Source organism: Microtus ochrogaster, chromosome 10 (assembly GCF_000317375.1).
Source record: "Microtus ochrogaster isolate Prairie Vole_2 chromosome 10, MicOch1.0, whole genome shotgun sequence".
In the NCBI taxonomy this organism is placed as follows: Eukaryota; Metazoa; Chordata; class Mammalia; order Rodentia; family Cricetidae; genus Microtus; species Microtus ochrogaster.
In genome coordinates, this window is record NC_022016.1 from 8,357,935 (window position 1) to 8,369,472 (window position 11,538).

General features: G+C 44.4%; 1 protein-coding gene across 1 annotated transcript in view; it reads right to left on the reverse strand.

Annotated features, from left to right (window-relative positions):
• Positions 1–1,747: 1,747 nt before the first annotated feature.
• Positions 1,748–11,538, reverse strand: part of Prpf4 (pre-mRNA processing factor 4) — a 17,555-nt gene continuing 7,764 nt past the window's right edge. The window contains exons 5-14 of the mRNA XM_013348235.2: positions 11,142–11,221; positions 10,901–10,994; positions 10,193–10,287; positions 8,951–9,009; positions 7,587–7,710; positions 6,208–6,297; positions 3,788–3,910; positions 3,564–3,671; positions 3,365–3,483; positions 1,748–2,856 (exon numbers count right to left, since the gene is read on the reverse strand). Coding sequence (XP_013203689.1) covers positions 2,663–2,856; positions 3,365–3,483; positions 3,564–3,671; positions 3,788–3,910; positions 6,208–6,297; positions 7,587–7,710; positions 8,951–9,009; positions 10,193–10,287; positions 10,901–10,994; positions 11,142–11,221 — 1,086 coding nt within the window. The 3' untranslated portion in view covers positions 1,748–2,662. The remainder of the gene's footprint in view (positions 2,857–3,364; positions 3,484–3,563; positions 3,672–3,787; positions 3,911–6,207; positions 6,298–7,586; positions 7,711–8,950; positions 9,010–10,192; positions 10,288–10,900; positions 10,995–11,141; positions 11,222–11,538) is intronic.

Here is an 11,538-nt window from a genome sequence, read left to right on the forward strand (position 1 = left end):
CTACGTTGAAACTAGTAAGTTTGTTAGAATGGACAATGTGTTTAGGGTGTTCACTCCTACGTTGAAACTAGTAAGTTTGTTAGAATGGACAATATGTTTAGGATGTTCACTCCTACGTTGCACTTATTAGTTCTAACCTTGGGGTAGTATTAGTCATGTTTATGTCCCTGTGACAGTATTAGAAACAACTTGAAGGGAGGTTGATTTGGCTTCATGGTTTCAGAGGGAGTTTGTTGATGCCTGCTACAGAATACCAGAAGGCAGAGGGCAGCTGGGAACAGGAGCTGGGCTAATCGCTTTCAATGACTCCTCACTGGTGGCCTGTTTGCAACAGGCAGGTCCTGAAGGTTTAATGGCACACAGCAGTGCTGGGGACATCCCTGAATCAAACCCTAACTAGCAGTCTCACCCACGTACAGGACATCTGGAAACATGGGAGCATCTTTGGGTGTGCTGAGGTTAGGGACATGGACCTGCGGCTGCCTGTTCTACACGACAGGATTCTTCAGTCAGAGTGACTTGTCAGCAGCATGTGTGAGGAAGAAAGGGGAAAGTGCTGGCTCCCCACCAGCCGCCACACGTGCAGTCCTGGTCTTGTTGTATGGCCAACATTCTCCACATAACTAGGAAATCACTTCACACGGTCTCAAATGCTTCCACCACTTAGTAGCTGGATAAGTTTGCAGGTCACTGTAGTCTGTTTTGCCCATAAAAAGGGAATATATCTCAGCAATCCTTTATTTAGATCAGGCTTTCTCTGTGTAGACTGGCTGTGCTGGATTGGAACTCACGCTGGCCTCGAACTCACAGAGATCCACCTGCCTCTGCCTCCTGTCACCACCTGTTGAAGCAATGGCTGCTGCTCCAGATACTTGCTCTGCCTAAGGCTTACATAGTGCATTTTCAGCTCAAATGCTCTCCTGAACAACCAAAACTTGTTGTCCTAGTCAGGTTTAACCCAGAGGACCAAATCTCGGGGTGGCACAGCAGTCTCTTCACTCTGTCAACCCTACAGGGAAATGAAGAAAAGGTCTTCATGGTCGCTATCAAGGGAAAACAAGAGGTTAAGGGTAAGCGCCAAATGAAGGTAGACCGAGATGCTTAGTTATAAAGAAAACACCTTTAGCTGTAATTGGAATCAGATTATGTTTAGCCGGGCATAGTGGGCATGCCTCTTTAATCCTTGCACTTGGGAGACAGATGCAGGTGGATCACTGAGTTTGAGCCTAGCCTGGCCTAATTAATACACCAAGTTCCAGGTTGGCCAGGGCTACACATAGTAAAAAACTTAACAAAACTTAAAAAACAAAGACCTCAAAACATGTCTGGCATCTCTCACATATCCATAACCTGCAGAGGAGCAGGACCGAACAGGAAGCTGACAGAGCGCAGTACTGAATACTGGGGGGGGGGGGGGGGGGGGAGGGAACGACAGCGCAATCCATGTAACTTTACTGTGGAGCCCAGACAGAGCTCAAGGTAGTGCTCCCCAGGCCAACGATTTCATCTCTGCAATTCAGACCCTGAGATGCAGAGGCAAGAGCACGAAGTCTGAGGCCAATCTGACCTACAGAGCAAGACCCTGTCAAAAAGACCTACACCTTTCCCCCTTAAAAAAATCCACTATAAAAATCTGTGAAGATGGTAGAAATTGGACAATTCATACCTGAAACTACACTAGATCTCAAAACTAAAAAAGAGGACCTCTTCGGGGTTAAGATTCATACAACGATGAACTAGAAAATAATCCTTTCAAAGATATTTTTATGGTAGGATTTTACTCTCAGCAAGTGTATAATAAAAAAAAAAGTTTATATTTGGAGTGCCCAAACATAGACTAGCGATTTCCCCCCCATTTACTGTGACATGAAGAACCCTTTAATACATAAAGTACACCCTTTAAACAGTCAACAGGAAGGAGCTGTACCACGGACATCATGTTTGTTTTCTAAAAATTCCTTTGAATATGGATACAATAGCCTTAGGAGGCCAAACCTCAAAGCAAAATGGAAGAGGTTTTCAGCCACAGTTCAGAGTCGCGGATGCAGTCAGCATCCTCGGGGAGCTCCACGGGAAGAGAGCAAACCATCCTTGCTGCAGTTCACTGCTCGACACCCCATTCTCAGGGGCGAGAGAGGAACTTGCCCGCAGGCCCTGCTCGGCTATCTTCCTGTTGGGTCGCATCAGTAGGGAGCACAAACCATGTTACAGAGAGTCATGTTTCAAGCAGTACAAACCCAGCTGTCAGCTGGGCAGCACATCTCAGTAATGCCACCACTCGGAAGGCAGAGGCGGGAGGGTCACTTACAATGTGAAGCCTCCTGACATATACACCAAGTTTCAGGACAGTCAGGGCTAGAGAGACAGACCTGTCAAAATGCCAAATAAAAAAATTTTAAAAATGAAAGAATAGTCGCAGTCCTGAGCACTGACAGAGATGGGAGGGCATCCAAAATCTATGAAGTCGAAACAATGTCTACAAAGTTCATGGCAGAACCTGAGACGAGGATTGCTTTCTAATCATGAAGGATTTGCCATCACCTAGAGGCTGGCCTACTCAGAGTGGGGCTGATACCCATGGTATTTGGCAGAAAACATGATAGAACACAGCACAATTCTTTCCTCTGTGAGAGGACAAGGCCCGCGCCCTTCCATTGTCTGCCTACTCTGCCATCCAGAGTTTGAAGGTCCTGTCATACGAGCAAGTGGCTATGAGTTGCCCATCAGAAGAAATGTCGAGGCCCATTACTTTGCCCTCATGACCAGCCAAAGTCTTCAACGGGGACCAGCCTGGATGGGTCCAGATCTTGGCTGTGTTATCATAGGCACCCGTGAGCAGGAAGTCTCCGTGGATTGCTGTGGAAGAAATAGAGCAAGCACGAGAGATTTAAGCATTCAAAAAGATCTTAAAAACACAAAAGCACAAAGATCCGCCAAAACTAATTTGAAAGAAAGGTTATGTCTGCATTCAGATAAACCTAACACATAAATTCTACATTTCTAGGGGGCCTCCAAGGTAAGGGACAGTCATAAGGAGACTGAGAATACCCAATAATGGTATGAAGGCTATATGATCCTTCTCTGGTGGACACCAGGCATTTACTGCCTGCCTGTCCATGGAGGACAAAATGAAACAGAGCCTTCACAGAAGTCTTTGCCTCAAGAAGCAAGATTTGCCACAGTTTTGTCTATAGGAATGGCAGAGGGACGTAATTAAGATTTGCCACAGTTTTGTCTATAGGTTGGCAGAGGGAGGTAACTAAAATTTCCTTCTTTAATAGAGGTTCCATGTCTAAGTCCAATGCCTGGGCATATATTCCCGCGAAGTGTCTGGTGTTAAAGCTGAGACAAGAGCAAAGCTTACGCTCAAACTTGACACCAGTCACTAAATTCTGATGGGCAGGGATGGTGTAGACACAACGCCGCTGTCGAAGATCCCATACTTTGCAGGTGTTGTCACCGCTGCCAGTTGCAATGTGGTAGCTGTGGATCAGAAGTATCATAGTTAGAAACAAAGAGTACTATCTGACCAGAACCCTTCCCATTCACTGAATGTGCTTTACCCATTGGGGGAGAAATTTATTCCATAGATTTCTTTAAGGTGGCCTTCTAGGAACATAATGCACCGTCCTGTGCGCAGGTCCCAAACTCGACCAAATGCATCCAGTCCCCTGAAGAAACAACATATATGTGAATACTCAAAATCCAGTTCCATAGGGAAGCAGGGATGCCTAAGAGGTGAGACTACTGACCTGCCCACCCCCTTGCTTTGTGGAGGAAGTCTTACCCAGTGCCAGCCAAAGAGCCATCTTGATGGAAGGCAATGTCATACACACCCATGCTGTGGCCTTCCTGATGCAGGATCTCCTCTTGAGCTTCTAAATCCCACAAGCGCCATGAACGGTCATAACTTAAAAATAAATCAAGGAAATTATACCAATAATCAAGGAGCAAACCAATACTTTGTCTATATTCAAGGTACTATAAAAACTGTAGCTTAGCTCATGTTCCTCAAAGTGTTCATTCAATCATATTAACAAGAAATTCCTTTCCGGCATAAACAATGCCTCACCATTCAAGCCTATATTTCTTAAATGACAACCGGGAGAACAAGAACATTCTATACTTTGCTTTAGTGGCTATTTTTAAAAAAGAACTCCCTAGCTGGGCAGTGGTGGTGCACACCTTTAATCCTAGCACTTGGGAGGCAGAGGCAGGCAGATCTCTGAGTTCCGGACAGGCCCCAAAGCCAGAGAAATCCTGTCTTGAAAATCAAACCAAAACAAAAAAGAACTCCCTGGTTTAGGGTTAGGGGCTCAAGAGTAGGAGGGTAGGGCTTGCCTGATATGTGCAGGGCCCTGGGTTCAGTCACCAGCACAAACAAAAAACAAAATTCTTGAGAAACAGCCCAGGAAAGACTGAACTGTCCGTCCCCCCCAATTCCATTGTTATACCCTTTCATCCACCAAGCAAGCATTTGTATTATTTACTAGTCTCAACTGGATGTTGGTATAAAAAAATCTAGATAGACAAATAGAGCAGATACAAAATAGACCCAAATATTCATGAGTAGGGTTCACAAGGGTGCTACAGCAATTTTAATAGAAATCTTCAGTGATTTCTACATGGTGGTACAAATAGAGAAAAAATAACCTCAAGAAGGGCAAAGCAAAGAGTGGACCCTACACCAAAGAAGGCATGCACATGGCAAAAGCCTGCAGCTGTCACTAACGTAAGGTGCCAGCTACAGTGGCTGAGACAGGAAGCTTGACAGAGCTACAGAACAGAGCAGCCAGAATTCAGCCCGTCGTTTACTCTGGGGAGCGTGCCCTACTATGAAGTCCATGCTGGACTCAAACTTGAGGCCCTCCTGCTGAGACTTGGGACTGTAAAAGCATATGGCACTGAACCCAGCTTGCCTGAATTTTTTTAAAAAATATTTATTTATCTTATATATATGGTGTTCTATCTGCAGGTACACCTACATGCCAGAGGAGGGCATCAAATCCCATCATAAATGACTATGAGCCATTATGTGGTTGTTGGGAGTTGATCTCTGGAAGAGCTGTCAATGCTTTAACCGCTGAGCCATCTCTCTAGCCCTTGCCTGAGTATTTTTATAAAGCTAAATATAAATCCACTCTATGAACTAGCATTTGTACTCCTAAGTATTTACCCAAGAGAAAGCAGAAAAAAAAAAACATAAAAAGCTTCAATAAAGATATTTATAGCTAGGGATGAAGAAATGGTTCAGTGGTTAAGAGCATGGGTTACTCTCCCAGAGGACAAGGTCTGATTCCCAGCACCCAGCAAAAGTTCCTGACCTTGTATAACTCTCATTGTAGCGGATCCAATGGCCCTTTCTGGCCTCTGTGGGCACGAGGCACACAAGGCACACAAACATTCATTAAAAGAAAAAAAAAGTATAATAGCTTTATCTCAACTAGCCATAATCTAGAACAACACCCATGTGTCCACCAAGAGGAGAATGCATAAACTGGCACAGACACAGAGCTGAGCTTAACAGCACAGATGGGTATAAACAGGCAGAATGAACAGATCAAGTCAGAGGCTACTTTGGAAGGGGCGGTGACGGTGTGGATTATAAGCGGTATACACTTGTCAAGGTTGACTTGTATAATAAAACAATCCATTCTATTGTATGTTACTTAAACCTCAAAGAAAACTATTTTTAATAGAACTAAGCCTCACTAAACTTACAGAACCAGAAAAAGAAGTCAACATGTTGGCACAGAGAAATCTTCTTTATTAGTGCTTCAAGATAGGGTTTCTGTGTAGCCCTGGCTGTCCTGAATTTGTTCAGTAGATAAAGCTGGCCTCAAACTCACAGAGATCTACCTGTCTCTGCCTCCTGAGTGCTGGGATAAAAGGCGTGAGCTACCACTGCCCAACTCTGCTTTATTTATTTATTTTCTTAAGTCTTGCTATGTAGCCCAGTCTGGCCCCAAGGCTGTGACACTCTTGCTTTAGCCTGCTGAGTTTCACTATAATGTGCTGAACACTCAGTGAGATTTAAAGTAAATGTACTCTGCCCGGACTATTTTTTGAATTTTTTCTGATTCTGACACTGAAGTTTGAGAATGTTTTAATTGAAGATCCTTGCTCTAAATATCTACCTGGCAGATAACTGAAAAGGATTATCAAAACCAACAGCTCGAACAAAGTGGACACTAACGTATGGCTTACCAGGTCGTGCCCAGGAAACGCCCTGACGGATGCCACATTACCCGAGCCACACGCACCGTATGGCCTTCAATATCTGCCACTGGCTCATCGCTGAAAGGCATAAAATACATATAGGGTTAGACACCTTGGAGCCACGCACGGCCCGGTCAGTTTATTTGCTGCTGTGCAGATACACTCACTGTCGCTTGTCCACAGGTGTCACCACGTGTGCTCTGCACTGCAGCACAGGGCTGACAGCACCTGCACAGGCTCTGTGCTGCCTGCAACTGCACCTTTAATGCTTACAACTTTAGGGAGAACAAGAATGTAAGCTACTTAAGGTTCTGTGACCACAGGGCAAAGTGATCACTATCTCAATTCATTGTGTCAATAAATTCTCTACCGAGGATTAGAGAACAAACGTTCTTCAGAGCAATGAGCAGAACAGATTCACTGCATCAAAGTAGTGCATAGATTCAAAAACGAAAAAATACTTTGGTAGAGGTATGAATACTGAAATCGTTTTGGTTCAATGGGTCCCAAATAATCTTACCTAACCCTTAGTCTGTTCAAAGATACAAATAAAAAGAACTCCTAAGCTAGGAGGCCACTAATTTCTGCTACCTAGAAACAACAGAGAGGCTAGAACACCAGAGAGGAAATAAACATGAGCCCAAAGAGGGCAATTAGAAGGGAGTGCTGCCAATGAGCACACACAGACCCAAACAGTGCCCTATGGAGACAGCATTGCTAAATACTACAAAAGCCAATTAAAACTTGCCATGCTAGTTGCTGAGATCCTATCTGGCAAAGTCTGCAGATGCTAATTAGTGCTTTGGAAAATTCTGAAATGAAACCTTGCCATGCTTTCTCTAGGAAAGAAAAATGAGCATTCAAATGTCTTTCAGATCGCAGTATGCTTCTAAAATTTTGAGAGGACTAGTAAAATCACCCACATGTCCACATGAAAAAGAAAATGCTGTAGTTGGAAAATACACCTCAGATAGAGGATGACACCAGTGGCCTGTACTGCCAGACAAACCTCACTTGCCTCTCCTTTGTGGCTGTGTGCATAGATTCAGGAGCCTACAAAACTGCATTCCACCAATGCTAACATACCATGTAGGTTAACTTGGGTTGTTTACAATAACGGGAGTTGGGAATCAGTGACTACTTTGCTAAATGCAAAAACTGAAGGCCAAAGCAAGCGAGGAAAGAAAATCCCAGCACACCTTCTGAGAACAAAAAGAGTCTATGAAAAGACATCTTCTATTTTCAGTGAGTTTCCTGGACTCCTGGAGCAGGTCTGGGGTTAAATGTCCCATTTTAAACCTAAGGGCTAGCCGACTGCCTGTCTCCTTTAGGGATGGCACTGGGGACTGCAGAATGGTAATAATCACCTGTCCAGACTCCAAAGCTTCACAGAACCATCAGCAGCACAAGAGGCCAAGTTGACATCCTTTTGGTCCAATGAGACAGTGGATTTAGGGTGGAATACAATTGCTCCTACATTTGTGTTATGGCCTAAAGAGATATAGGAGTGCAGAGTTAGAGGGTTCTTACACTAAGGAATGTGAACAAACAGTATTAAAGTGATAGTCAACTACTAAAAAAAGACTCTGTGCACTCGTGGCTGGCCTTGAATTTACAAAGATCATCTACTGCTGCCTCCTGAGTGCTGAGATTGAAGGTATGTGCCACCATGCCCAGCTATTTATTTTTTATTTTTAAGATTTAGGCTGAGGGCTGGAGAGATGGCTCAGAGGTTAAGAGCACTGACTGCTCTTCGAGAGGACCTGAGTTCAATTCCCAGCAACCACATGGTGGCTCACAGTCATCTATAATAAGATTTGGTGTCCTCTTCTGGTGTGCAAGCATACATGGAAGGAATGTTGTATACATAATAAATAAATAAATTAAAAAAAAAAGATTTAGGCTGAATGATGGTGGTGCACACCTTTAATCCCAGCACTCGGGAGGCAGAGATAGTAGGATCTCCAACAGTTCTAAGCCAGCCTGGTCTACACAGTGTGTTCCAGGACAGGCTGAAAAGCTACAAAGAAACCCTGTCTCAAAAAACAAAACAAAAAGGTTTTAAAATTATGTATATGTGTGAGTTTGTGCACACGAGTGGGTGCCTACTGAGGTCACTGGATCTCTTGGAGCCAGAATCACAGACAGTTGCAAGCCGTCTGCTGTGGGTTCAGGGCCTCTGTGAAGAATGTTCTAGATGATGAATCATCTCTCCAGCCCGAGAGGAACTGCTTTAAACAAATACTCAAAATTGTATTTTTGTTTTTAATTGGGGGGGGGCAGGGAGCAAAAAATGGCATAGTGGACTATATCTGTAATTCCAGTACTTGGGAGGCCAAAGCAGGAAGATACTGAATTGAAAGCCAGCCTGGGAAACAGTAAGATTCCACTCTCAAAAGCAAATCAAAAAGCAAAACACAAAAAACTTGGTGTTTTTTAATTTAGATGCGGTAAAAGCCAATGTGGCTGGACAGGAGGACAGACTGCATGCATGTGAAGTCATTGTTTTCTAGTGTTGTGAGGAGAGAAAGCCACACACATCCACTCAAATCAAAATGCAATGCATAGGCTGGAGAAATAACTCACCAGAACCCACATCAGGTGGCTCCGTCATCCGGTCTCTGCTGGCACTTATATATGTACACAGAGTACATACCCTTGTGTATACACACAGAAGAGTGATGTGTACTGTACCTGGGTTCTTTAACAGTTTTCTGAGATAGTAACTCACCTCGAAGAGTGTGAAGGAGGCTGCAGTCAGGCACAGACCAGAGCTTGCAGAGCCCACTCCTACCAAACACAAAGGAAAGCACCTCAGCTAGGGTTGGTCTGGGAAGGAAATGCACGTTATAGTATCACTGAAAGACAGTGTTGTCTTGCCCCTATACATTCGACAGTGGCCAACAGAAAAGCACAGGCTTGTTGAAAAGAGGGCTATAGCAGCTCCTGGGAACCAGTGCCCTCCTCAGACTATCACAGCATGCAAGCTGCTGTTCCAAATGTACAGGTCAACTTGCAAGGGAAGGGAGAAAAATTAAATTGGACCTGAAATCTGAGCAGTATTTTGCCATCTACCAAGTACTTTAGCTTTCGGCTTTCTCCTGAGCCAGAGCTTCACTTCTGCCTACTGTAGTTAGGGTTAAGTTTCTTCTTTCTCAGATAGCTATGATCCAGAAAAAAAGGAAAAATAATGTAAACCAGGACTCAGGAATTGGCTCACATACTCAATAAAGTGCTTGGTATGCAAACACGAGCGTCTGAGTCTAGGTTCCCAGCACTCATAGTTCAGCGTATAATGTCCAGAACCCCAACACTGGGATGGGCTCATGGACTGGTCAGTCTCAGGGAAGTGATAATTCCAATTCAGTAAAAGGGACCCTATTTCAAAATAAAGTGGAGAGCAATTGGGAAAGGAAAGGAAGAAACATCCGATACTGGCTTCTGGTCTCCATATGTACACATTCAACTGCACATGTGCATATGCCCACATGAACACACAACACACAGACAAACACCCTAGCACCCCAACTGTCCTGTATATGTGGTAATAAGTACAAAGATAAGACTAATAATTAACACTTACCAAGTTCTTACCAAATGCATGACAAGTATTAGCTACTGGACCAACAGTACAGACAAAGGCACCGAGGCTCCCAAGGACTGCCTGCCTCAGTGAGACCACAGCTGGACTAAGACGTGAAAATATATACTTGGTTTATAAAATTCCCCTATGAACTACTCCAAAACAGCAGAGGAAGAACGGGATAGACATTACATGCCATGGATCTCTGGGGACCTTCAGGAGTAGTCAACACCCCACAGAAGATCTGTGGAAGCGCAGAAGCGGGCAGAGCCATGACACCCGCCTCATGAGAAGCAGAAGAGGGCAGAGGAAAGATATCTGCGACAACGACATTCTTCTTTCAGAATCCATGCACGATCTAGGAGAATGTTACTGTAAAGTGAAACTTACCAACAAGCTGTGGCCAGCATTCTAGAATCGGGACTGAAGTGGCAGTAGGAGATCGGCCGATCGTCTCCAATCTGACTGCAGAAATTATTCAAAGACTAAAAAACAGCAACAACAAAAAAGGTGATCACTTAAAAGGCTAATCAAAGAGTTCTTTGGCTTTTCCACTTTTGGGAAAAAACGGAGACTGGGGATATGGGAGCAAGGAGGAGGCAGAAGTAACAACCTCTCAGTTTAACCCACCTCCAGATTTTTTATGCGTGCCTGTTGTTAGATGGCACTAATGTTGATGAAAGAAGGGAAAGAATAGAATCAAGGCTTATCTGGAAGGCCACTTGTTTATCATAGCTTCATTATCCGCCACACTCCCGCCCCCCAACCTTGGTAACCTTGGTTGTCCTGGAACTTTGTAAACCAGGCTGAACTCAATCTCAGAGATCCACTGCCTCTCCCTCCCGAGTGCTGGGATGGAAGGTGTGAGCACCACTGCCAGGTACCTCTCTAGCTTTATGTCAGCTAAACACAAACAAAATCTACAGAGAAAAGCAGAGCACAGCTCTGATCTATTAGAAGGGAGCAGCCAAGAGCAGAAGCACTGGTCTCCGTGAGCACAAAGCACAGAATGTCCTTGTCACCACAAGCTGTGGATGGGGCCCAAACAATCTCTAGTAAGGTAAGAGACTGGACGACAGCAAAGAGCACCTTTCTTACCCGGAGAGATTTGTGCAGCTCTTGCATCTGGGAGGTTCTGGTTGTCTCAGGAATCTCCTTATGGAGACGGGCCTCTTCCAAGCGTTTCATTGCTCTGTGATCCATAAACATCATCACTGAAGGAGCTACCAACAAGGGTCTGTCCACTCTCTACTTCTAAATCCCACACAATTAACACTACCATCACAGTCTATCCTCACCCGTGAAATGACAGACTTCTTTCTCCTGGACCTCTGCTTACCTGGGGAGTGAATAATTAGCAATCCACAGTCTGGCCACCTTTAGGCTATTTGGTCCTTCATGGTACCAGGTTTGTTGATACTAAACAGGAAGTAACAGAAGAGACATTAGGTCTGCATTTGTTCCTTCATGGTACCAGGTTTGTTGATACTAAACAGGAAGTAACAGAAGAGACATTAGGTCTACAGCACATCTGCTCTCCCCACAGTCGTTCTAACTGTAACTGCTCGCAAAGAAAGTGAATTGGCTCAGTAATAGAATGAAGCAGGCACATGTCCTTTTTATTAACTACTTTGCTTTCTTTAAAAAAGAGAATGGGAAGCCGGGCAGTGGTGGTGCACGCCTTTAATCCCAGCACTCGGGAAGCAGAGGCAGGCAGATCTCTGTGAGTTAGAGTC